This window comes from Moschus berezovskii, chromosome 23 (assembly GCF_049115385.1).
Source record: "Moschus berezovskii isolate FMDL1 chromosome 23, NW_MosBer_1.0, whole genome shotgun sequence".
In the NCBI taxonomy this organism is placed as follows: Eukaryota; Metazoa; Chordata; class Mammalia; order Artiodactyla; family Moschidae; genus Moschus; species Moschus berezovskii.
In genome coordinates, this window is record NC_142482.1 from 32893784 (window position 1) to 32921647 (window position 27864).

The window sequence follows — 27864 nt, forward strand, 5'->3', positions numbered from 1 at the left end:
CAATGCTCTAATAATCAATGACTATTTTTTCTTTTAGAAAAATTCTGAAGCTCACTGAACACATAACTGACAGAGATGCTCCTCTGGGCAATTTCGATTAATAAAATCCCACTATACTCTGGCAAATTAAAATAGTTTATATATTGATAATATTTTAATAAATATTGATTAAATATCTCAAATGTGTGTGTATGTGTGTGTGTATCCATACATCTTTTCTTGGCTCAGACCTTTACAAAAATTGTAAGAAGCAACCTTATGTGGCAGTCTGGATGGGAAGGGGGTTTCAAGGAGAACGGATACTGTATGTTTGGCTGAGTCCTTTTGCTGTCCACCTGAAACTATCACAACATTATTAATAGGCTATACTCTAATATTAAGTAAAAAGTTTAAAAGTTAAAAGTAATTGCCAGAAGCAGTAAAATGGATAAGATTTGGCCTTCAGCCTCTTATTCACCCAAGGAGGGTGTGAAGTGGCACAAACTGGGTGGCAGTGGGAAAGAAATAACATACACTTGGATAATCTACACACTGGAGAATTGAATATTGACAAATGTGGATAGTGGAAGAAAAACGCTCAAGTGTTCACCAGTTATTAGAGACTCAAGCATGACCCTGCGAACTTGATTTCCATTTTAAAGCTGGGGGCACGGCCCTGAGATGGGTCGGGCGGGCTTCTTCTGGGCTGTTGTGACCTGCACGCGTCTGCCTTTCAGACCGCGGCGCTGGAGGAGAGCATGGCTTTGAACCACACGGCCCCGCCCCCGGACGAGCGCCGGCCGCCTTATCTTCGCGATGGGGATCCCTTTGCTTCCAAGCTTTCCTGGGAAGCGGATTTAGTGGCTGGCTTTTATTTAACAATCATTGGTAAGTTTCCTTGTTGTTTTTTTTTTTTCCGTGCAAAGGCTGCATCTAGAAAATTCATAGGCTGCTGTGTTGACTTTGCACAAAGATGCCAACACTTAAGTGAATATTTTCAGATGAAGTGTGGGAGGCAGCAGGAAAAACGGGTGGCACCCGGCCTTTATATGTTACATAGAAAGGACTCCATTGTCTTTATTATTAGGGATAAATATTCCCTCGATAATCCAAGAAGCTTTAGAGCAAAATAATTTGAGACTATTTCATTTTGATTGCTTTGGTAGTAGGTTTGTCTACCTAATAATAAAATTAATGATAAGGAGATCTTATTTAAAAGAGAGTGCTTTTACTTTTTGAAAGGTGTTCTTGATAGGATGATGAGAGTACAGGCTCAGAATGGGCCTTCGGATGCATCTAGTTTAGCCTCTGTGTTTTGCCACGGAGGGAACTCTGTCCCCATATGCTGTCATCAGAAGGGTCACACTGAGTTTGCTTCACCTAAAGTCAAGTCTGGCCATGATAGCACCACCAAGTGATTTTGCTGAGAGTTGAAAAAATGTCTGAATAATAAGTGGAAGTCAGTCCAGGGTCTAAAGTTTTTGTGCCTGATCCACAACGCGGTACGTCTTCTTCCTGGCTTTGGTGTCCAGCGTGGTGGCCACGAGTGGCTCCTCAGTACTTGTGACTTCTCCAAATTGAGATGTCTGTAGTGTAAATAGAAATCAGATACTGAAAACACAGGACCAGAAAAAATAATCTAAAATAGCTCATTAATAGTTTTAAACAATCGGCTATAGGTGGTGCTAGTGGTAAAGAACCTGCCTTTCAGTGTGGGAGACCAAGAGACGCCGGCTGGATCCCTGATTTGGGAAGTTCCCCTGGAGGAGGGCATGGCAATCCACTCCAGTATTTTTGCCTGGAAAATCCCATCTACAGAGGAGCATGGTGGGCCACAATCTGTAGGGTTGTGCGGAGTTGAGCACAACTGAAGCGACTTAGCATAGCACACAGAGCTAACCCATTAGGTTAAATAAATGTATTTTCAAAATAAATAGTAATATTTTTATTTTGCTTAATATGACTACCAGAAAAAAATTAAATATGTATGTGAGTCATATTTCTGGTGTTCATTATGTTTCTATTGGACAGCACCAGTCTAGGTAATTAGAGTCAACCGTAACATTTTTGTTACATTTAAAATTATTATTTTAAATTTGGGTAACCAGCATGCAGGTGGGTTACGTCTTTAGGTGTGTCTGCCTTTAATCTTTTCACATGTTGGGTCAAGCTTTCTCGATTTCTTTCTTCCTCTCCTTCTCCCTTCTTCCCTCCTCCCATCTCTCTTTCTCATCTACTTATTACTGGCTAAGACTTTCATTTAACCTCCTGAAATTAGCCAAACTCATTAGAAAAGTCTGGAGACCCCTCTATGGTCAGTGCTTGAGGAAAAGGAATTAATGAAATTGAATTAGAAAGTCTACTGCAAAGGGTTTTCTGAGTTCTTGGCTTTGTTATTAGGTATTATCCTACTGACTTAAATTCTGTTTCTTATAAATGGACCTCCACATCCTTTCAAACACAACTGTATGGGCAAAGTGCCCATGCTTTGCCACTGTTTATGTTGCTGGAAACACAGCAGTGAACGTAATGGGCAAACTGCTCTCTGCCCACACAGAGACTATCTGGTAGTAAAATCCACATTGCATTTTTGTTAAACATAAGTACCTTCACTGATCAGAAAAGACAGAAAAATAGACATCTTATAAGTAGAATTTGTCTCAATCAGTTGTGAGGAATGAAGTAGCATCTGTAACCTGACAGATTTCTCCAGATGACACAAAATAGAGAGGATGATTAGGTGTCTGAGGGAAAATCTATTGTAACATTCAAGTGGGAGTGCTGAGGAGGCACCAGGAAAAGAGCTCCCGAAAGAATCCGGGAACAAAGGGAGCCTCAGATGACTCAGGGAGTTGAAGGTGGGACCAAACGTATGTTCCCAGGTCGCTGTTCAGGGTGCGGCCAGATTCAGCTGGAGGAGAAGGGAGGCTGGACTCATCCTTGACCCGGTTTTGGGCCTGGTTCTGTGCCTGAGTCCCCCACTTCTAGGACAGGTGTGAGGATGTGCCCGGATTCTTTTAAGGAACCAGTGGAGTGACATCCTTGTGAAATACTAGAAGTCTTAAGGAAAACCGAAAGATTGAAAATAATGTGTTTGTAATAGGGGAGAAATAAACAAGAGACCCATTTCCATCCTCTGCTCTTTTACTGGAAACAGTTCATCATGGGTCTATATATAAGATTTAACATTTCTGTATTCATAGAAAGAGTCAGGGTTGTCATAATCCAAAAAGTCCCCCTTGCTTTAGCTTTTACCTTCTTCATCTTCTTCTCCTTTAACTCTCATTAAAAATAAGCTTGTGTTCTGTTAATATTCCCTTATGGGAGATTGCCTGTGAGAATAATTTATATGTAGCTTGTAGAGAGTTGACTATTTTTTGATAAGCTTTGGGCACTGGGTGAAGCCTTATGAATCAGTAGTAAAAATAATTTAAGAAAGGAAAAGTAAGAAATTCAGTATTCTCAAAAGAGAAGAAAAAGACAAAGGATGTTTAAATGATCTTTGTGTTGTCAAATGCATATGCATAGTTACTGCTTTTAATCTTTTGGATACAAAGTAGAAGCCACGTGTTTATAATTTTTCCAGCCATGTTTTCACTTTTTAATTTCCCAGTGTGCCTTGCTAGCTGGTTCCCTTTAATGAGACCTGGGTTTCATTTCAGTTGGTTTGCTCTGGAATCTCCACAGTCTCTTCTGTTTTTTGCCTCTTCTGTCTTAAGAAAGCTAAAGAGGTTTTAATGGACCACAAGGCCGCTCTGACTCCTGGAATTCACAATTTCCTAAGAGCACAATGCAGTTAGTGCCTGGTGGTTTCATACCATCAGCAGAAACACCCAGCTGTGAAACACACGGCTGCCCCTCAAATGAATTGTGGTGGAGAAGTAGAAGTTAAGATAGAAAAATCTGGGTTTCTCCTGTTAATACTCTCCTTATTCCTTACTACTAAAGGCAGCTGTACCAGATTCTCATTTATACACAGCTATGAAGCAAGAATTCCTGAAGAAATCTACTCTACATGTTAAGCTATGGAAGTAGGTGTATTCTTTTCTTCACTAAAGTCAGTAGGGATTGGGTCTTTTTGGATTTAAACTGGGTTTGCAAGAGCTTTTGAACAGTTATCATTGTAATGCCAAAGCTGATCAGTGATTAATAAAAGGATATTAAAAAGTGGGAACACATTGATACCATTGTTGGTAGGTTGGTGGGTTGACGGCCACCTTCTCTCCCTTTGGTGGGAGGGGGAGAGCCCACGTTACCAATTGTCACCCACTTCCCCTCCATGCCTAGTCCAGTAGCAGTGGTAGACCCAACGTCCATGTCCGCAGGATGCAAAAAGCCCTGGTTATGTCTCCAGGAGATGAACCCTGTCCTTGCTGGGGGCCATGCCAACCTAATCTGGCCTCTGCCACTCCTGTATGCCAGTTCCCCCTCAGGAGTCCACAAGGAGAGTGAAAGCACCTCAGTTTGTTTGGGTCACTTCGTCTTCAGGATTTACTGATAGCCAAAGGGTTCACCCTTCTCATCAGAGGGAAGGAGTTTTTTCTATAAAACCAGTACTCTAAAGATGGCTAAGGAGATGCTCCATCCTGGGGGCTAGTACAAGTACTGACCATGGGGATTCCCTCACCCTCCTGAGCTTCACTGGGAAATCAGTGGTTCCTTTTTCTGGGTAAGTGCAGTTTAATAACCCCTGACTCTTAGCCTTTTTGGAGGCAACCCATCCCTCACCTGTCACTTACACCTCATGCTTTTTATTTCATCTTCTTAGATTTTTATTTAGAGTCCTCTCACTACCCTCTTAAATCAATGGTGTCCGTTTTTGAAATTGAGAAGTGTTTCATATCCAAGGGGGCTCTAAATCCTAGTCTTAATGATGGAAATTTCTATTTTTCCTTGTAGGGATTCTGTCCACGTTTGGAAATGGGTATGTCCTTTATATGTCTTCTAGACGAAAAAAGAAGCTGAGACCTGCGGAAATAATGACTGTCAATTTAGCAATCTGTGATCTGGGGATTTCAGGTAACACTGCCATGCTGTTTCTTCTTTGAGGGTTTCAATGCCCAGTTATAAAGTCCTCACTGGCTCACAGATCACCCTACCCTCAGCTGCTTTTGCTTCTCTTTTCACAAATCATCTTTGCAGAATTTGTGGTAAGTCAGCAGAGTTTTGTCTGGCTATAGAGATTGTCCGTTTAGTGTGTATGGAGTCCTTTCTGTGTGCCAGGTGTGTTAGATGCTGAGGCTACAATTTGAAATGATACATGATGCTTCAGATACCTCGTACTGTACAGGGCTAAATGATTCCAAAAGCAAACTTACAGACAGGCTGTAGATCACTATTTTGAGCTCTGTCACATGCCTCCCACTCTTATGGAAATCTGGTAAGCATCAAGGGAGTAGGGTCTTAGGCTAAAAGATGAATCTGAGAAATGAGTCTAGGTCTAGGAAAGAGAGAGGGCTGCCCTTGTAATGACATGCTTAAATGTGGCTTAGGGACTGAGTGCAAGTATAGGAAACTTTTAGTTCAATAATACTTGAATTTGGCTGCACAAAAATATCACCCGGGGAACTTAAAACAAGAACAACAACTTGTGGCTGAGTTTCATACCCAGAAATTTTGATTTAATTGGTTGAGAATGTTACTCCAACATCAGGTTATTTAGGATTAGAAAATTAAAGCTTCCAGGTAAATTTGTTGTGCAGCCAAGATTTTGAACCCCTGGTTTGTTTCTTGCTTTTTTTGGCCTCTCTGATTACCCAGCAAGGAGGAACTGGAATACAACTTGTCTTTAACTGTAATTCATTTTTACAAATATGAATGATTTGGGGGTAAGTCACCTCCTTTTGGGTTCATCTATACAATCCCAGTGTTGCCTAGAATACACACAAATGTGTCTTTGGATCCCTATTTTCCGCTACGTAGCATGTGATCTTAAGTCACTAGAATTGGGGAAACTGAGTTTGAATACCACACATCAACTTGTCTTTCCACCAGAAATATTTTAGCAGTTTCTCATCTAAGCATCCTTTTAAAAATATTTCCTGGTATTTGTTTCTCTCTTCATAAGTAGATTTTTCTGTTACTGCCAATCTCTAAAAACATGGCTCAGTGGTAAGTGTTGATCCACTGAGTCACTGTTTATCACACAGCAGAGGATGTGCTGCCCTCTTACTGAGTTTGGATGATCTTGGTTATTTGGGAAGACTTTTCACAGCATGGACAGGCTGAAATATCGTCAGCTCTTTGGGAAATACACATGCATACTAAGAGGAGCATGACAGGCCCGGCCCCTTTCTGTGAAAATAAGTTAAGATGCTCCTGGGGATGATTTGCGAGGCTGCAATATGAGTGCCATTTTCCATTTGGACACACGATGGCGCTGTCGAAACATGAATAATGGCGCTCCCGCTCAGCTCACCATGCTGCCCCCTAGTGGTTCTCTTTCTGGTACTGAACATAAAATGCTTGACTGAAACCTGCCATTACAGCCACGTCACTTGCAGCTGACAGAAACTTACAGTTGAATTAGACTAGTCTGGGGCTTCCCAGGTAGTTCAGTGGGTAAAGAATCTGCCTGAAATGCAGGAGACACGGGTACAATCCTGGGTAGGGAAGATTCCCTGGAGAAGGGCATGGCAACCCACTCCAGTACTTTTTGCCTGGAGAATCCCATGGACAGAGGAAGCTGGCTGGCAACAGTCCACAGGGTCCCAAAGAGTTAGACATGACTGAAGCAGCTGAGTGCACACAGCACGCGTAATTGGCCGGGTCCATCGAAAATGCTTTCAACGAAGCAGGTCTGTTCTAGGATCGTATAAACCACCTGCTCTGCATATATCTTAGAATAATTTACCAGGAAGCATTTTCTTCCATGGGTTAGTTTTCTCTGATGAACTCAGACCATTTTTTCCAACCTCTGGATCTCTCTCTCTCTCTCTTTTAATTTAATGAATGTATTTTTGGCTGTGCTGGGTCTTCCTTGCTGTGTGAGCTTTCTCTAGTTGCAGTGAGCAGGAGCTACTCTCTAGTTGCGGCGCAGGAGCTTCTCATTGCAGTGGTTTTTCTTGTTGCCGAGCACGGCCTCAAGAGCAGAGGCTCAGTAATTGCCACACAGTAGTTGGTCTGAGGTGTGTGGGATCTTCCTGGATCAGGGATTGAACCTGTGTCTCCTTCATCAGCAGGCAGATTCTTTACCACTGAGCCACCAGGGAAACCCTGGATATCTCTCAATATATTTTTTCCTTCCAATAAATCTTAAAAATGTTTATTTTTTAAAAAATGTCTTTAAAATTTTTTTCCTTCCTTTAATATATTCATTATAAAGCACCTTGAAAAACATCCTAGAGACCAGATGTGTTTCATCTATACAACTAATATTTGTTGTTTAAATATCAATGGCTCTCAATCATGAATATGTATCATAATCACCTGGGGAGATAAAAGATATACTGTGATGGCCCAGCTTTCTCGAGATAAATTAAATCAGATTATTTGGGGGTTGGAACTCTGGACATTGATATTTAAAATTAAGCAAAGCAAAACAAAACAAAAAAATCCTCCAGTGATTTTAATGCGCAGCTGGGTTTGGGGAGACATTTCCAAAACATTCATCAAATCCCTTTGGCATGGACTTCCTTGGTTATCCAGTGGTTGAAAATATGCCTGCTTACACAGGGGACATGGGTTCGTTCCTTGGTCTGGGAAGATTCTACATGCCTTGGGACAACTAAGCCTGTGTGCTACAACTCCTGAGCCCCCTGAGCTTTAGAGCCTGCCATGGCAATGATAAGCCTGAGCACTGCAGTTAGAGAGTAGCCCCCACTCCCTGCAACTAGAAAAAGCCTGCACACAGTAACAAAGACCCAGTGCAGCCAAAAACAAACAAACAAAATTTTAAAAAACGCTTTGACATCCCAAAGGTTCTAGATGACATCCCAGCGGTTTGTTAAAGGCTCCACTCTAGACAGAAGCCTAACATATCTTTTTTGCTTATGGATCCCAGGCACAGCAGACATAACTGTACTCCATCAAGTCACTGTCAGTTGCCTTTTTTGACTGCCTTTAATGGCAACCCACTCCGGTGTTCTTGCCTGGAGAATCCCGGGGATGGGGGAGCCTGGTGGGCTTCCGTCTATGGGGTCACACAGAGTCGGACACGACTGAAGTGATTTAGCAGCAGCAGCACCACCCAGCAGACCCTCAGCTCGAACTCTGAGTTTGCTGTCATCCCTGCCTAGAATATTTTCCTTCTAAATGTTTGCTTAAGTTCTGGGCCACTGATTTAGCATCTACCGGAGAAAACTCTGGAGAGTCCCTTGGCCTGCAAGGAGATCCAACCAGTCCATTCTAGAGGATATCAGTCCTGGGTGTTCATTGGAAGGACTGATGCTAAAGCTGAAACTCCAATACTTTGGCCACCTCATGCGACGAGTTGACTCACTGGAAAAGACTCTGATGCTGGGAGGAATTGGGGGCGGGAGGAGAAGGGGATGACAGAGAATGAGATGGCTGGATGGCATCACTGACTCTATGGACATGAAACTGAGTGAACTCCAGGAGTTGGTGATGGACAGGGAGGCCTGGTGTGCTGTGATTCATGGGGTCGCAAAGAGTCAGACACGACTGAGCGCCTGAGCTGAACTGAACTGAAACCTCACATTCACAGAGAGGTCTTCCCTGATCTGATTGAAAACAGCACTTTCTGTCTCTCTCTTTCCTCTGTTTCATTTTTCTTCCTGCCACTCATCATGAGCCATCATTCCATCATATCCTATCTTACAAATTATTGTTTGGTCTCCTCTGTTAAAAATGAATCTGTTAATCTTGATCTTCACATTGTCCTCTAGCACCATTTACATAATGAGCATTAAATAATTATTTGTTCAACAAAACAATAACTCTTTTACATTGGGTTTCCCTACTGACAGTGGAGTGTAGACCCAACAGGATTAGAAAGCTCTGAGATGAAGGTGCTCAGTCTAGTTAGTTGGAGTATGGCACCGGCTGTGTAGATAGCTGGAGGTGATGTGTGTCTAGCTCATAAAAGCACCCAGGAAAGATGAGTTACTTGATTGAACTAACAGTGTACCAAGGGAGGGCATACTTGGGAAGGGCGGAAGGGGCCAGCATTTGCAGGCTGTGAATGTCAGTTACTTGGGGTTTCTAATGCATGAAGGTTGGGGAACCCTCTTTTGATAGATGGATCAGATACAGGCGTTGGAAAGCTTCCTCAGCCATTCTGTTCAAGGAGGGGGAAGATTGAATATATAGCTGGATAAGGAGGGTGCAGGGTGTGAATTAAAATAGAAGACTCCTTTCTAGAAAGTCACAAAACAAGCTGATGAAGGCTGAAGGGATAAATAGTTTAAATCCTAGAGATCTGGGTCTGGTTGTAGACAAATTGGACCTAACATTTCCCGAAACAGCTCCCTCTTGTCTGCCTAGGATAAGACTCGCCAGCGAGTTGGGTGGGCGGGGTAAAGTTTAACCTCAGGGAACGTCCCTTGACAAGTCACTTGGCGCTCTAGTTGTAGGCAAACCGTTCACCATCATCTCTTGCTTCTGTCACCGCTGGGTGTTCGGCTGGATTGGCTGCCGCTGGTATGGATGGGCTGGATTTTTCTTTGGCTGTGGAAGTCTTATCACTATGACTGCTGTCAGCCTGGACCGATACCTGAAAATCTGCTATTTATCATATGGTAAGTAGGAAGGTTTCTATTCCCTGAGAGTCGAATCTAGGTGGATTGTCAGAGCGGTACATGTTTTACCCAGAGATAATAAAGATTATGAATACACTCAGAGACCAGGAGTATTTCTACTCAGAGCCTGTCTTGTTCTAACTTACGCTTAAAGACTTGAACCTGTGTCCATGTAGGTTTCTTTCAATACTATTTTTTATTGGAATGTCTGGTGTTTCTCTACGATGCTTTTATGAAAGTATCATCTCTTTGTATAAAGTGTGTAAGCTTTTACTGTGTTATGCCATGTAAGCAAAATAAATAAAATGCACTGAAAGGATATTGGGTCCAAGCTGTTTTAGCTGTTTCCCCAAGTAGTAAGTATAATTATATGGAAAGATTTTTCTGATTCTCCTTTAGCACTCAGGCTCCCCGTGGCTGCAGAGATGAGGAATTCTCCTCCAGGTTAGAGAGCCAAGCCTGCAGGAAAGGACACACACACGAAATACCAGCCAACATTCTTTTTGTGGTCTTGGTATGTAGAAAGACCAGTGGGTAAGAGAATCGGTTAGGGGTGAGCCAGCCATAAACACACTTTCAGAGGCTAGTGATCAGATTTTAATGATAAGATTTCACCTTTCTACATGTGAAAAATAAATTTTTAATACTTTGGCTTCTTGGGCTTCTGGAAAAATTATTGGACCTGAAAGAGACACATTTGGTCCTTTAAATTTAATATCGAGAACTAGGTGCAACCAGAGAATGATACTGGTTCACGCTATACTGCTCCGTTCATCGTCTCAATCAGTTTGGTGGTTGTGACCGTGGAGACAGAACGTGGCCTGGAGCCCCAAAAGGGAAAGATCAAGTTGATGTGACACTCTCAATGGGGTAGAATTTTTCTCTATATTTTAAAAGTTTACAATCCTAAATTAAAAACAAAATATACAGGAGGTTGGGGTAGGGGGGGTCATGGTCCAATATGTACACCATCCAGGGCTCATCTTTAAGAAAGATTTTGCATCGCTTTTTCTAACAGTTTAGAATCTGCAATAGAAATAACTTGAATCAAAAATTCCAATAAAATACCAAAAATACAACGATACCTTTTCTGGATGATATCAGAGTCAATTTTTTTTTCTGTAAACTTATTTTTGATCATATCAAGTAAAATTTAAATATACCTATAGATTTTACAGATGAAGAAGCAGAAAGTTCAATTTCCTGAAGATATTTGAGGAATCCTAAACCTCAGTGTCTCTGCTTTTTAAATATTTTTTTGACTTTAGGCTTCGGGTCCAATATAGAGATAATGTTGCTCACCCCCCAGAATCACTGCAGGGCACAACTCCCATGGGAACTGTATATGCTTTCCAGCTGCTTCTAAGATTGATTCTCGATAGTCTGGTTTCATCATTTGATTTGTTGCACAATTAAACCCTCCACACGGTATCTTGGAATGTTGGAATTAGAAGCTCGCTTGGGGCCGTGTAGACCTTTCCCCCATGCAATGGGATAAAGTGTTGTAAGGCATCCCTGACAGACAGCCACCTGGCCTCTCCTTGAGTGATTCCAGTGACCAGTGACGGGGAGCTTACTACTGCACAAGGCAGCCCATTCTCTGATTGGTCTGCTCTGGTTGTTACAATGTTATTCCTTATATTGAGACAAAACTGCTTCCCAGTAACCTCCACCCATTGGTCCTAGTTCTGACTGCTGGAGCATCACAGAACCAATCTACTAATCTACTCCCTCCTGTACTTGACAGCCTTTCACCATAACCAAATGTAAGTATACAACACCTCACCAAGCAACCCTCACCGTCAACGCTTCTACATACGCTTATGCACGCTCCTGTAAACTTATATAATTATCCGTGCCGATGTTTTCTGCCTTATGATGGATAACCAAGAGCTGACAGATATCGTGGCTACCTGACTGTTACTCCTATCTGGTGGGTCCGTGAGATTTGCATTTTATGACGATGTCTCTTTGAAACAAAATAGAGACGAAGGAAACCATCTGTTAACGTTTCTTGTTAGTGCCAAATGAAACAAGCACAGGAGGGAATATTCATGTCAATGTAGTCCTTCATAGTTTGCAAAGGAGACCTGGCATGGTTCGTTTCACCCTTCTCGAAATCTCTAAGCAGTAGATTTTTATTTCCTCCATTTTACTGCTAAGAACACTGATGTCTGGAAAGGTTACGTGAAGCAGGTCAAATACTAGAAATGAGAAGGATTAGGCCCTTCTGATTTTCCCAGACCTCACGTGACGCTAAGCAGAGTCTGTGCTGAAGAAATCATTTGGCTTTTATTAAATATGATTCAATATTTCTTCTCTGCTACCAAACCCAAGGCAGGTAGGAGTCACCTCTCTGGCTCTTTGGGTTCCAGGCAATAAATGGGGGTGGAGGTAACTTCCTGTAGAGGCTGAAGCCCTAGAACAGGCTGACCTGTCTTTGGTGGTGGTATTGAACTTCGTAAAATGATCACTAGTGCTTTACAGCTTTCCTTAACTGACTGCACTGTTTCTGCCTCTTGGAATTCTCTTTTGGCTAATGGAAACCAGTGCTGAAACACGGAGTTTTTTTTTTTTTTTTCCTTGTTTTTCTGAAAATATTTTCACAGAATTACTTTTGCAGAGCATGGTATGTTCTACCTAGGTTCCCCACTTCTCCACCTTTGGCTGTGAGTGTGACTGTTGTGTTAATAACATTGGAAGAGTCAAAACCTGCTCTCACCCTACCCTTATAATATCATCCCACGCGGTCATGACCCTGGCATCCACCCCCACTCCTCAAGTTCTTAGGTGAGAGGCACGCAAGCTTTTTGGAAGAAGGATATTTTAATGACACAAGCAGTGTCTTCTCATTTCTTCCCCAAAGGACTCTACCTCTGATGAACCCTTAACACATGCTTTCTGGGGCTCCATTTGTATATTCTACCAGTTAGCCTCTTATCCTGGATAGGATCTCCAAGGTCATTCCGGATATTTTCCCAAGATCTTCCACCGTCTTCAGCATCTTCTCATCTTTTTACCGCCACCTCTCCCCAGCTTTTGTCACGTCCCCATCCCGAGGCTCCCAGACGCCTAGAGAAAACCTTCCCTGTGAAATCACTTCCGGTTTTATTCTCTTGGAAAAAGAGCCCAAGCTCTGGAACTCTCCTTCCCTCCACCCAGCTCTCCCTCCGGCTTTGGTTACTGACCACGTCTCCCAGAATCCAATGGATCAACTCTTTGGATGTGGAATTTGACCTGTCGAGGGGAGGTGTCTGGGTGGAGGGCAGATTATATTCTGGTAATGCTCTTTTTCCACCTCCAGGGGTTTGGCTGAAAAGAAAGCACGCCTACATCTGCCTGGCGGTCATCTGGGCCTATGCTGCCTTCTGGACCACCATGCCCTTGGTAGGTCTAGGGGACTACGCACCTGAGCCCTTCGGAACTTCCTGCACCCTGGACTGGTGGCTGGCCCAGGCCTCAGTAGGGGGCCAGATTTTCATCCTGAACATCCTCTTCTTCTGCCTCTTGCTCCCAACGGCTGTCATCGTGTTCTCCTACGTGAAGATCATTGCCAAGGTTAAGTCCTCGTCCAAAGAAGTAGCTCATTTTGACAGTCGGATCCATAGCAGCCATGTGCTGGAAGTGAAATTGACCAAGGTAACTGCAGTCATAATTTATAGACATGTAATCAATTAAAACTTCACAGGGTGTAAAGCTAGGGAATGTTGGAGACTGGGAGAACTTCAAATGCCCTCTGTTTATGTCCTTCTGAACTTGGTTTTTATTTATTTAAACCTTTGTGGTATCCCTTCTGTCTCTAGCTCAATTTCATTTACACACACACACACCTTTAATATCTACCAAAGTTATACAATGGATCTACTGGGGGCTTATTTCCTCTATTGAATAGGATACTATTGATTTTTAAACATTATTTCACCAATAAGAATAATAACTTTTATGACTCATAAAATGCCTCACAGTATTTAATGTTTCATATGGACTTTGGTCTGGAGGAGGGCATGGCAACCCACTCCAGTATTCTTGCCTGGAGAGTCCCATGGACAGAGGAGCCTGGCGGGCCATAGTCCATGGGGTCACAAAGAGTCGGACATGACTTCAGTGACTGAGCATGCACGCACACATGGACTTTGATGGGTATGATTATGGACATTCCTTATTTATACAGTAAGAGCTTACTGTGTCTGCTTTCCTGTGGGTTCTTCATACAAGAGCAGTTTCTGCAGCATTGAGTCCCTTGGCAAATGCTAATCTCAGAGTCGGCAGTCCTTCAAATATTAGTGTTAGTTGCTCAGTTGTGTCCAACTCTTTGCAATCCCATGGATGTAGCCCACGAGGCTCCTCTGTCCATGGAATTTCCCAGGCAAGAATGGGTAGCCATTCCCTTCTCCAGAGGATCTTCCCCACCCAGAGATCTAACCCAGGTCTCCTGCACTGCAGGCAGATTCTTTACTATCTGACCCATCAGCTATTGTGGTGCTCTGTAAAAGAGCAGACAATTTGAAAACAGACAAGGGTTTGGATTTTTTGCAAGGCTTGTGACCCAGAGGTAGATACCCTGAATCTGGTGTAACAGGACTAGTAATGTCTGTCTCTCTGGGTTGGGCTGAGAATTCAAGGAAATAAGCAGATTATCCTGTCATCTGGTGTGTCGATGATGGTAAAGAAACCATTGGTTGGTCGGTTTAGTTGCTGAGTTGTGTCTGACTCTTTTGTGATCTCATGGACTGTAGCCTGCCAGCTTCCTCTGTCCATGGGATTTTGCAGGCAAGAATACTGGAGTGGGTTGCCATGTCCTTCTCCAGGGGATCGTCCCAACCCAGGATTGAATCCTAGTCTCCTACATTTCCTGCATTGGCAGACACCTTGAGCCACCAGGGAAGGCCAAAGAAACTATAGCTCCTCTTTTCTTTCCTAACCTATAGGAAGGAATTCAATAGCCTAATGCAGTGGTTTGTACACTTTGATCACGTTTCACCTTTATATTGAAAAAATATTTTTCAGCAATCTCAATATAAATTCCATGTTGTACTATCAAGTTGTTTTTTTTTTCTGTTTCTTTTCTTTAAATTTTTTTATTGAAGGATAATTGCTTTACAGAATTTTGCTGTTTCCTGTCAAACCTCAACATGAATCAGCCATAGGTATACATACATCCCCTCCCTTTTGAACCTCCCTCCCTTCTCCCTCCCCATCCCACCCCTCTAGGTTGATACAGAGCCCCTGTTTGAGTTTCCTGAGCCATATGGCAAATTCCCATTGGCTATCTATTTTACTTATGGTAATGTGAGTTTCCATATTACCCTTTCCATACATGTCACCCTCTCCTCCCCTCTCCCCTTGCCCGTAAGTCTATTCTCCATGTCTGTTTCTCCACTGCTGCCTTGTAAATAAGTTCTTCAGTACCATTCTTCTAGATATATGCATTAGAATACAATATTTATCTTTCTCTTCTGACTCACTTCACTCTGTATAATAGGTTCTGGGTTCATTCACTTCGTCAGAACTGACTCAAATGCATTCTTTTTTATGGCCAAGTAATATTCCATTGTGTATATACCACACCTTCTTTATCCATTCATCTGTCGATGGGCGTCTAGGTTGCTTCCATGTTCTAGCTATTGTAAATAGTGCTGCAGTGAACAGTGGGATACATGTGTCTTTTTCAATTTTGGTTTCCTCAGGGTTTATGCCTAGGAGTCGAATTGCTGGGTCAAATGGTGGTTTTATTCCTAGTGTTTTAAGGAATCTCCATACCGTCTGCCATAGTGGCTATATCAATTTACATTCCGGCGACGGTGCAAGAGCATTCCCTTTTCTCCACACCCTCTCCAGCATTTATTGTTTGTAGACTTTTTGATGATAGCGATGCTGACTGGTGTGAGGTGATATCTCACTGTAGTTTTGATTTGCATTTCTCTGATAATGAGCGATGTTGAGCATCTTTTCATGTGTTTGTTAGCCATCGGTATGTTTTTTTGGAGAAATGTCTGTTTAGGTCGTTTTCCCACTTTTTGAATGGGTTGTTTGTTTCTCTGGTATTGAGTTGTATGAAAGTGAAAAGAAAGTGAAGTCGCTCAGTTGTGTCCGACTCTTTGTGGCCCCATGGACTGTAGCCCACTGGGCTCCTCCATTCATGGAATTTTCCAGGCAAGAGTACTGGAGTGGGTTGCCATTTCCTTCTCCAGGGGATCTTTCTGACCCAAGGAGTGAACCCAGGTCTCCTGCACTGCAGGTAGACGCTTTACTGTCTGAGCCACCAGGGAGTTGTATGAGCTGCTTGTCTATTTTGGAAATTAATCTTTTGTCAGTTGTTTCATTTGCTACTGTTTTCTCCCATTCTGAGGGTTTTCTTTTCACCAAGCTATATTTTTCATATTGGCACACTCTAGTTTCTATCTTATATTTGAAAGATAAAAAATGATGTAAGGAGTTTCCTGTGGGTTCAGTTGTTAAGACTCCAAAGGTTCAAGTGTGGGGGGTGTGGGTTCAATCCCTGGTCGGGGAACTAAGATCCCACATTCTTCATGGTGGGGTAAAAAAAAAAATCATGGAAGTTCTAATCTTTCTGGTATCCCAATCCATCGTGTTGATTGATAACCATCATCAAGTTTCCTCACAACCTACCCTGGAGACTGCTGGCCTCAGGAACCAGGAGTAACACAGTTCCCTCCAGACCACAGGTAGCTTCCTACTAAGTCAAAACTTTTGTCCAAGTTATAGTTTTCTTCCCCCATTTCAGAGTTCTTAATGTTGTGCAAGGACCTGTTTGTTACACAGTGTGATCTAGAGTTTTTTTCTTTTTTCTTTTGGCCTCATTATGTGGTTTGTGGGATTTTAGTTCCCCAACCAGGGATTGAACCTGGGCCATGACAATGGCAGGGTCAAATCTTAACCACCGGACCACCAGCTAAGCTCATGAGCTCGAGGTTCTCGATGGTTCCAGTTGATCTCTACTCCCTGAACTCCACGTTTGAGTAGGAGGCAGTCTGAGAGACGTTTTCATCTTTCTAAATCTATACTGATAACCTTAAAATAGAGCCAAAAGTAACTTAAAAATAGATGCTGGGCAAAAATGCAGCATCAGGAATCATGATCTACTTCTAGCTTATAATCAGGTGTTAAGTAAGAAAAATATTTCTATAAATGCAGGATCGTGAATTAAGGTCCTCATTTCCCATTCTTCCTTTAGCTCCAGTCTGTGATGCAGAAAAAAAAAATTAATGCCAATAAATTAATCCAAGTTAAATGTGGATTTCACTTCATCCAAATCTTACTTGGTACCAAGTATTGTTCTAGGAGGGCTTCCCAGGTGGCATGAGTAGTAGTAGTAAAGAACCCGCTTGCCAATGCAGGAGACCTAAGAGACACAGGTTTGATCCCTGGGTTGGGAAGATCCCTTGAAGGAAGGCATGGCAACGTACTCCAGTATTCATGCCTGGAGAATCCCATGGACAGAGGAGCCTGGCAGGCTACAGTTCATAGGGTTGCAAAGCGTCAGACATGACTGAAGCGACTTAGCACGCATACATTGTTCTAGAAACTGGGTGAATACAAAAGAGATGTTTGTTTTCAATAGTTCGTGGAGGTATGCCCAGGGAACAGATGATGTCTGTCACATGGGTATCTGATCTCAGTTAACCTTGCAGCCCTACAGTGTGGCTTGTCATAAAGCTACTGACATATGGCATCCTCTCCTCTTCCCATCCCTCAGGGTTACTGGCTTTGAGACATTTGGCTGGTCTTGAGCAGTGAGTCTAGATCCACCTCCCCATGAGGTCCTTCTTCTGTTCTCTGAGTTTGTTACTCATCAGCCTCTCTCCCGTTAGTTGAATTCCTCAGCCAGTTTTTACCAACATTCTAGAATCTGGTTCTTTGTGTACTCTTGAGGGTAGGCAGCTCGTTAGAATTTCTGAAGCTCATTATGCATACACATGCAAGCACAGTGTTTAATGCACTGTTTAAAGCACACTGTTTAATGCACTGTTTTTTTGTATTTATTTTTATATGATTTTTAAAATTTTATATTGGAGTATAATTGATTAACAATGTTGTGTTAGTTTCAGGTGACAGCAAAACGATTCAGTTATACATGGATGCGGAGAAGGCAACGGCAAGCCACTCCAGTACTCTTGCCTAGAAAATCCCATGGATGGAGGAGCCTGGTGGGCTTCTGTCTATGGGGTCACACAGAGTTGGACACTTAGCAGCAGCAGCAGCATACATGTATGTATCTATTCTTTTTCAATTTTTTTTCCCACTTAGGTTATTACAGACTTTCAAACAGAGTCCCCTGTTCTGTACAGTAGGTCCTTGTTGGTTACCTGTTTTAACTATAGCGGTGTGCATATGTCTATCCCAAACTTGACATATTGTTGTCATTCTCCTTAACCTGCGCTATGTAGACCAAATAGGCTCGCCGAGACCAGATTAACGAAAGTGATGATAAATGAAAACTGTAGGCATGCATGTGTATGATTTTATTTTATATGTAGTTTCTAACATGTATTCTAAATGATATTATATTATATATGATGTCTATATTATATATTGGGCTTCCGTGGTGGATTAGACGGTAAAGAATCTGCCTGCAACGTGGGAGACCTGGGTTTAATCCCTGGATCGAGAAGATCCCCTGGAGAAGGGGATGGCAACCCACTCCTCCAGTATTCTTTCCTAGAGAATTCTATGGACAGAGGAGCTTGGCAGGCTACAGTCCATGGGGTTGCAAAGAGTTGGACACGACTGACACTTAACACATGTAATATTATGTATTACATCTATAGTTCATTTGTATATATAAAATCTGTATCAATATAATCTAAAAATACATCTCTAATTATTCTCATTTGTGCAAAAAATTTGTCACAATTCAACCCATATTGAAAAACAAACACAGCTTTCTACTGTGGCACCTTCTCTACTAGACTTAAGCTGTTTTAAAATACTATTTAATTTTTATCTTTTTTTTTTTTTGGTACCGAGTAAAAATAAGTAGAAAAACCTTCACTGGACCTTTTCATAATTTTAGAAACCTTGTCCTCATTCAACTACCTCTTGGGAAGGAGTTTGCTTGTTCACTTGGCACTTTCTGATCTCCAGAATGGCTTGGTCTAAAAGCTTATTACTTAAAGGCCACTTCACTGCATTATGGGATCAAAATCATTCATTTTTGATGTCCGCTAATTATTTCTAGGTGGGTAATTATCTAGGCCTACATTTTGCCAGTCTGATCTCATCAGCTTAAATATGGATGTTCTAGCTATAAACCTTTCTCCACATTATAATTTCCTTCTGATTAATTAAAAAATGGTTTTGCCAGACTTTTATAGCAGGGTGAAATTTCACAGATTACCAAAACTGCAGAGGTGTGCAAAATAAAAAACAAGAAACAAAGAAACCAACAAAACAAAACAAAACACCTCTTTGTATTCCTATGATGCAGTACAATCTCATTTTTATGCCTGCATTTGACCTTGTAAAACAAACAACATTACAGGATCAGGATAAATTCAGTTGAATCAGGTTTTTCTCCTCTTCCTAGACTCTATGTAAGTTCCAGAGAGGTCTCTGTAACTCTGTGGGACCTGTGGGTGGGGCTCTTGGTTTGGTTGTTGTCAATTTATTGACCCTGGCTCCTTCTGGCCTCAGGCATCCATTGTCATAGGTCACTTTCCGAGTGATCTCTTTCAACTGTTAAGGGCTCTTTGGGCTCATTAGAAATTTGATCTACTTCCCCATCTTTCCATGGCAACCCACTGGGTGGATTTGGGGAGCTTGGCTGGCACCCTAGGAAGTGAGGCACGAGCTTTCTGCTCTTGCAAATGTATTCAGAGTCTATTGCTCCTCCCTGTGCTTAGTTCAGTGGAGTATTTTCAGGACAGCTACTCAAGGTCAGTTACTAGCTCCTCTGAGGTTCTCCCTTGCTAAGAGCTACAGGCCCTTGACTCACTGTGGGCTTGGAAAACTGGCTCCTAAATCCATGTACATCCCTTTGACGTGTCCATTCAGTAAGTACACTTAATGTCTCTAGTCTTACACATCTCTGATTGTAAATACGCAAAGTCATTTTTGTCACACTCAAAACCCTTTTCTCTCAACTGTTTCCTCTCTTGTAAGTTTCAAATTTCTATTTTTGAAATTCAGAAGCTGAGAAATGAACGTTTTACTTCTTTGGGCTTTTCTGCTTGTAAAAACCTTCATGCTGTTGGAGTGAACACTCTTGCTGCTGCTTTAACAAAGGGGATGGTAGGGTAACAGGAAGGAAATAAGAGAAGTTTTGATGAATTTTTCTGTATATTACTACGCTGTGTATATTGGTACTTCTTATTTATTCGCTTGACACACACTGAAGGCATTCCTGGTGGCTCAGCGGTAAAGATTCCTCCTGCCACTGCAGGAGACGTGGGTTTGATCCCTGGGTTGGGAAGATCCCCTGGAGGAGGGAATGGCAACCCACATCGGTATTCTTGCCTGGAAAATCTCACGGACAGAGGAGGCTGGCAGGCTATAGTCCATAGGGTCACAAAGAGTTGGACATAATTAAGTGACTGAACATGTACACAATACACATAGATTATCCACAATATCCCAGGCCTATAGTTAATATCTAGATCCTGTGGACAGCTGGGTATCTCTTAATGTCTCTTATTTCTAGCAGAAAATGTTTCTGATCCTTCCTGACTTGTTGAAGTCCCCCTGCTGTGGGCCATCAGAGCATGTGGCACATCCACTATTTGGTTTTGTTTTGGTGACTCTCTGTGGCCTGTGGAACTTTCCCTACCATGGATGTAACCCATGGCCCCTGCACTGGGAGCTCAGTCTTAACCTCTGGACCATGAGGGAAGTTGCACGTTCGCTTTTTTGAATGACACAGTTTTGTGGCTCTTTTTTACAAGATGGTAGCTGGATGAGGGCAAGTGCTGTTTGCTCCAGTTCTCCAGTGCCTGGCATCTGTGAGATGCTTAATCAGGATTGCTGGGATGACAAATAATTGAATACATTGTGTTAATGTAATTACCTTGATCAGTGTTAACCTTTCTCTTGACCCCTGGCTTGAGGACCTCTGTCCCTTTTATACCCAAGGAGGTATTTTGTTTTGCTTTGTTTTTTTTCACATTGACTGTGAAGCCTTTTTAAGATAACTTTGTTTTTTTTGGCTGTGCCAGGTGGCACATGGGATCTTAGTTCCCTGACAAGGATCAAATCCATGCCCCCTGCACTGGGAGCAAGGAGTCTTAACCACTGGACCACTTCGGAAGTCCCTGAAGTCTTTTTAAAATTCAAAAACCTCTGCTTCCTTCAAAAGACTCCTCTGCAGTATTGCTCATTGAATGTTATTTATTATTGAGGGTTCAGAGTCAGAGGACCCCCATGTGGACTCTGAGGGCAGTTGGTGGGAAAGCTGAATTGTATTTCTTTTTTAAACTAATTAATGAATTCCTTTTCTCTGGTTCTTCTTACTTGTTCTTAGCTTAAATGTTTTTTTCCCCATAGAAACAGTCTCTGAATTGAATTCAAGTCCTCCTATGGACTTACTACCATGAGAACGGACGTGTGGACATGGTTGGGGAGGGAATGAGGGGTGAGCTGGGAGATTGGGATTGACATATATACACTCTCATGTGTGAAACAGACAGCTCTTGGGAGCCTACTATATAGTACAGGGAGCTCAGCTCAGTGCTGCACAAGTGGGTGATGCTCCCCAAGTGGGTGATGCTGTCCAAGTAGGTGATGCTGCCCAAGTGGGTGATGCTGCCCATGCGGCCCAGCTGGGGACCTTGGTGCAACCCTCAGGTCCCCAGTGTGTCCCCCCGCCACTGTGCCGGGGTCTCCCAAATGAGGCGGGCTCCTGGCCCCAGATGTCAGAGTGGCAGCCATGTGCAGCTTGAATCCTGAGAGCTGATGCGCAGTATCAGTGACCAGATCAGGGCTGGGTCAGATGACATTGTCCAGGTAAACCGAATTCCTGCTGGGACCCCTGTGTTTGGCGGCCTTGTGTGTGGATCGGTGGGGGTGGAGGGGGCGGGCGGGGTGTTGCAAGGTAGCTTCTGGGTGTGTGATTCTGGGGGTGTGGTAAGGGGACCGAGGGAACAAAGTCCATGGAGACAGGAAGGCAGATGGGTGATGGGGCCCAGTGGAGGCTGGAGCCCAGAGCTTCTGCTCCATGGAATTCCAGGCTGTCCTCAGGTCTCTCTGACCTGCCCAGGGAGCTGTTTCCTCCTAGTGGATCTGGGCTCCTTTGACCTTGAAATCCCATGAGTTTCTAGGAGGCAACTTTTAGGGGACTCTGTTGAGTGACAGCTAAGAAAGACAGAAAGGATTGCTATGGAAATGGCTAGCGTGGTTGGGTGGTTTAAAGGTCTGCGGAAATAGCTTTCATTACTAATATCTCTGGGCCTTTGGACTGTGCATATGTTGCCCTCTGAATAGCAGTAACCCCACCTCGGAGGCCTCGGTTCATCTAGAGTGAATAGTGAGGTCTCCCTTGTTTGGTTGAACTAGGTATTTAGAAATCTGCATGTTCTGTAAGCCAGCCACTGCCTCGTCAGGGAATATTGTGTTCAGTTTTAGACTCAGAGCCCCAAACACAGATGCGCAGAGTGACATGACCTAATTTACATCCGCCACTTCTGGTCACAGCTTTTGCTTGTTTATGGAGTAGTGGTATTTTAAGATTTGAGAAAACTGCAATTGGGAAGTGCAGAATCCTCCTCTTTCTTCTACTTTTTTAAAAAAGTATGAATTAATATTTTCTAGTTGGGTCGTGCGGAGAAGGCAATGGCAAGCCACTCCAGTACTCTTGCCTAGAAAATCCCATGGATGGAGGAGCCTGGTAGGTTGCAGTCCGTGGGGTCGCTAAGGGTCGGACACGAGTGAGCGACTTCACTTTCACTTTTCACTTTTCACTTTCACACATTGGAGAAGGAAATGGCAACCCACTCCAGTGTTCTTGCCTGGAGAATCCCAGGGACGGGGGACCCTGTTGGGCTTCTGTCTATGGGGTCACACAGAGTCGGACACGACTGAAGTGACGCAGCAGCAGCAGCAGCAGCAGTTGGATCGTGACCAGGGCTAACATATAACAGAGGTATCGGGGCTCTCAGAAAAAAGAAATTTTTTTATCAGTGTATGAAGGTGGGCCTGAGACAGTTGGCCTTTGTTATTCTGCTGATGAAATAGAAGGAAAGAGGAAACTCAAACTAGACCTGTTTGGAGTGGTCAAATTACTCAATTTCTTAAAGGTGGTGTGAAAGCGAATTATTACTACCCCGCTTTTGTATAGATGAGGGAACAGAGTGCCAAGGAAGGTAGGTCACCATTGTCCAGCTCCCTCTGTGCCATCTCTCAATGGCAGGCTGCCCATATGTGGAGGACTGTAGCCTCACAACTGACACTTATCACTGCAATGCATCTTTTAATATCATTTTCCCCTCTGGTTGGGAACAAATCCATATACTTTCTGGCTAGACACAAGAGAGAAAAACCAGATCTGATCTTGCCTGTGCTCCTGCCAACTGTAGGCTTTCTGTTGGCAGGTGGCACCCTCTCCCTGGCCCGACTTTCAATGCTTGGATGTGGTGATTTCTCTTCTTGGGACCTGATCTTAACCCCAGCCACTGAAATTTCTTTGTTATCGGTAGTCTAGCTGGTTTCCGAGTGTGATTCAGCCTCGTTCTTGGTGGGGAATTTATCCCATCTCTTTGGTCCTGACTTTAAGCCTTCACTTCCACATCAAGTCACCTCCTTTTGTTATCCAAAGAAGCATGCAGCTTCACATGTTGGCTGAAGTCTTATTTATATCTGGGTGAAGGAGCCTGGTGGAAGGAACTAAGGTGGCAGGGCTTGCGAGTTAGGGATTCCCTCACAGTGCTCAGTGGAGATGAGTGGGGACTGGAATCCAAACCCCTGAGTACTTCCGTGTCAGTGTGTGTGTGTGTGTGTGTGTGTGCGTGTGCGTGTGTGCTCAGTCACTCAGTCGTGTCTGACTCTCTGCAACCCCATGCACTATATATATCCCTCCAGTCTCCTCTAGGCATAGAATTTTCCAGGCAACAATACTGGATGGGTTGCCATTTCCTCCTCCAGGGGATCTTCCCAGCCCCAGGCTTGAATCTGAGTCCCCTGTGTCTCCCGCATTGGCAGGCAGACTCTTTACCCCTGCGCCACTTGGGAAGCCCACCTCCATGTCAGACTTTCCCACTATTGCACGCTGCCTCCGCACACAGACGAGACAGAGGACTTTCCTTCTTGGAAAACTCCTCTGCTGTAATGTCTCAGATATACTGGTATCAGAGGTAGAGCCTTATAAAGCTTTTTCATCCCTATTCTATTCTTGCTTTAATTGGTTCATTCACTGGAATTGATCCATGGTGGGCAGTTTTGCTTGTGTGATACTTAATACCAGCTGGAACCATAGCTGTAGCATACCGGTATTTCTTGGTCCTCTGCAGCAAGATATATTTAAAATCAACTGGGTTGCAGATGTGTGATTCTTTTGTAGAAACTAAACACATATTCTGTGAATTTCCTCCCACAAAAACAGTCTAATTTAAGAATTTGAAGTTTTACTCCTCTCTCAGTGAACCAAAAGACAGTGATAAAAATGAAGCAATTAAAAAATAAACAACTTAGAAGAGATTGATGGTACAGGTGCCTGTATTAGAACTCGTTTACAGATATTTGGGAGAGAAATTTTGGAAAATAGAAATAAGGACATATTTAGAAATGTGGGAAGTAAAGAACAGGCTGGTGGAAAGATTAAACGTGTTCCAAGTTAAGTAGAAAGTTTTGGGGAGGGACTCCCCTGGTAGTCCAGTGGTTAAGGCTTCACCTTTCAATTCATGGGGTGTGGGTTTGATCCCTGTTTGGGGGGCTGAGATCCCACGTGCCACACAGTCAGAAAGCAAAAATGTTAAACAGAAGCAATATTGTAACAAATTCAACAAAGACAAAAAAATTTCTGGGAAAACTGAGTGTCACATGAAAGTTTTGCAAATTTCTGTAGTCTCTCCTGAAGTAACTATAGTATTTAATATTTCAATGTTTAACATTTTGTGGAGTATATTTTGACATGAGAAGGTCATAGAAAATGATTGTGTCTCATATGAACTGTACTTTCGCTTCAAAAACATAAGTAACATTATGCAGTACTTTGAGATCTAAGTTTTTTCCCCTCTTTCTACTTTAAAACTTGATTTCTAGTCATTCCATTTAAAGTATTTAGCTTTATTCAAATCTCAGAAAAACCACATGGGTTCATTTGCTATGTATTTAAAAGCTTTGGTATATTTTAATTCTCTTCTCTCCTTTTAAAAAGGATAGCAAAATGCAAATGTCTTAAGTCTTTACTGTTCCCCATTGCACATGTCCATAAAAATAGGAAATATGTAAAATGTAGAAAATATTATGGACTAAGTGCTAATCTATTTTTTGTCAATGACTTTGGCAGCAACACAGAAAACAGCTTTTGAGATACTGTGAAACCATCTTATGACTCACCAAAGGAAAGAATGGAGCTATGTTAAGTTTCTAGACATCTGCGAGAGCAGGTTTTATTTATATTGTATTGTTTATTTGGGGATTTAGGAGAAAGAAAAAAGACCCTCACTGTGAACTTTGAGGCATCCAGTCCATTTATAAACAGAAGTCACACAGACCAAACCAAATACCATTTCTCCTGGGTAAGCTTCTGCAGAAAGATGGGAAAGCAAGCAAGCTAGAGAGTTGCATGTGCGCTTTAGGCCTCCTTGATAACTGCTGAGCACAGGTGAGAATTTTGGTCCAGGACCCTAACTTGGGGCTTCAGGATGTCCATGAGGTCTGGTCTCATTTGATTCATCTGCTTGGGATTTCGATTGTCACAACAAAATGGATATTGCTGAGGTTTTTCTCTGCTGCTGTTAATATTTAGAGATGAGCCTGAACTTTTTGGGTAGAACTTTAGAACCTGACGGATTGCTCATGCTTCCTCCTTGAGACACCTGACAAATATGGCGTTCCCAGGGCAAGCACACCCTACTGACAGGCTGTTCCACAGGTCAAGAAGACTGAGGGGTACAGACCATTTCCTGCATACAATAGCTCAGCTCTGCAAAAGTATATTGAAATACACATGCACACAGGTGACTTTGTTATAAGGAAAACTTTCCAGTTGAATTTATTTATTTATTTATTTTTTTTGAACAGAGGAAAATTTATGCATCGAACCTGGACTGGTCACTTATGATAATATACATGCTACAATTCCATTCTCCCCAATCATTCCACCTTCACCCTCTCCCACAGAGTCCCAAAGACTGTTCTAAATGCCTATGTCTCTTTTGCAGTCTCTTATACAGGGTTCAGGTTACCATTTTTCTAAATTCCATATATATGCGTTAATATACGGTATTGATGTTCTTCTTTCTGGCTTACTTCACTCTGTATAATTGGCTCCAATTTCATCCACCTCATTAAAACTGATTCAAATGCATTCTTTTTGATGGCTGAGAAATACTCCATTGTGTATATGTACCAAAGCTTTCTTATCCATTCATCTGCAGATGGACATCTAGGTTGCTTCCATGTCCTGGCTATTATAAACAGTGCTGCAGTGAACATTGGAGTACATGTGTCTCTTTCAATTCTGGTTTCCTCGGTGTGTATGCCCAGGAGTGCGATTGCTGGATCATATGGCAGTTCTATTTCCAGTTTTCTGAGGAATCTCCACACTGTTCTCCATAGTGGCTGTACTAGTTTGCATTCCCACCAACAGTGTAAGAGGGTTCCCTTCTCTCCACACCCTCTCCAGCACTTATTGCATGTAGACTTTTGGATAGCAGCCATTCTGACTGGTGTGAAATGGTATCTCATTGTGGTTTTGATTTGCATTTCTCTGATGATGAGGGATGTTGAGCATTTTTTCATGTGTTTGTTAGCCATCTTTATGTCTTCTTTGGAGAAATGTCTGTTTAGTTCTTTGGCCCATTTTTTGATTGGGTCACTTAGTTTTCTGGAATTAAGCTGCAGGAGCTGCTTGTATAATTTGGAGATTAATCCTTTATCAGTTGCTTCATTTGCTATTATTGTCTCCCATTCTGAAGGCTGTCTTCTCACCTTGCTTAGAGTTTCCTTTGCTGTGCAGAAGCTTTTGATTTTAATTAGGTCCCATTTGTTTATTTTTGCTTTTATTTCCAATATTCTGGGAGGTGGGTCTTGGAGGATCCTGCTGTGATTTATGTCGGAGAGTGTTTTGCCTACGTTCTCCTCTAGGAGTTTTATAGTTTCTGGTCTTACATTTAGATCTTTAATCCATTTTGAGTTTATTTTGGTGTATGGTGTTAGGAAGTGTTCTAGTTTCATTCTTTTACAAGTGGCTGACCAGTTTTCCCAGCACCACTTGTTAAAGAGACTGTCTTTTCTCCATTTTATATTCTTGCCTCCTTTGTCGAAGATAAGGTGTCCATAGGAGCGTGGGTTTATCTCTGGGCTTTCTATTTTGTTCCATTGATCCAGTTGAATTTAAAAAACGAAAAAGCATGCACAAATATTGCCACTTTAACTATTATTAAGAAAACATTTGGTATCTCATTCCTCAACCTTGATCCTCCACACCAGCTTGTTGTGACTTTATTGATGGGAACTGTTATTTTACTTTTTTCTTTAAATATTTATTTATTGCATCAGGTCCTTGATGTGGCTTGCAGTCTCTTCATTCCCGCGCATAGGCATCTCTCTAGTTGTGGCACTAGGGCTTAGTTGCCCTGTGGCATGTGGGATCTTAGTTCCCTCATGAGGGATTGAACCTACATCCCCTGCATTGGAAGGCAGATTCTTAACCACTGGACCATCAGGGAAGTCCCTATTTTACTTCTTAAATGAGGGGATGGGGGCTGAAAGAGGAAGCGGTACCTGACCTCAAATGGTCTCATCCTCCCAGGGCTGTAGCGAACTCGAAGATAAAAGGAAGGCTGACTTTTTCTGAAACTGACTTATGAAATCCCAAGGTGGATCTGATTATGCTGTTTATAGTCATATGTCCAACCTTGTTCCTACGACTGTAGCCAGGAGCCCGCAGTCCATTGGTTAGACCAGGCTCATGTGATTCCTATGACACTAACTCCATAAAAGACTATACAAGGCAGAAGGGATGTTGGCAGTGCTAATCAAAGGTACAAGGGAAAGAGGAAAATAAATACAAATG

General features: G+C 42.6%; 1 protein-coding gene across 1 annotated transcript in view; it reads left to right on the forward strand.

Moving 5' to 3' along the window:
* The first annotated feature begins 737 nt into the window (after positions 1-737).
* Positions 738-27864, forward strand: part of OPN5 (opsin 5) — a 34265-nt gene continuing 7138 nt past the window's right edge. Inside the window, exons 1-4 of the mRNA XM_055407285.2 lie at positions 738-867; positions 4879-4998; positions 9507-9677; positions 12982-13316. Coding sequence (XP_055263260.1) covers positions 738-867; positions 4879-4998; positions 9507-9677; positions 12982-13316 — 756 coding nt within the window. The remainder of the gene's footprint in view (positions 868-4878; positions 4999-9506; positions 9678-12981; positions 13317-27864) is intronic.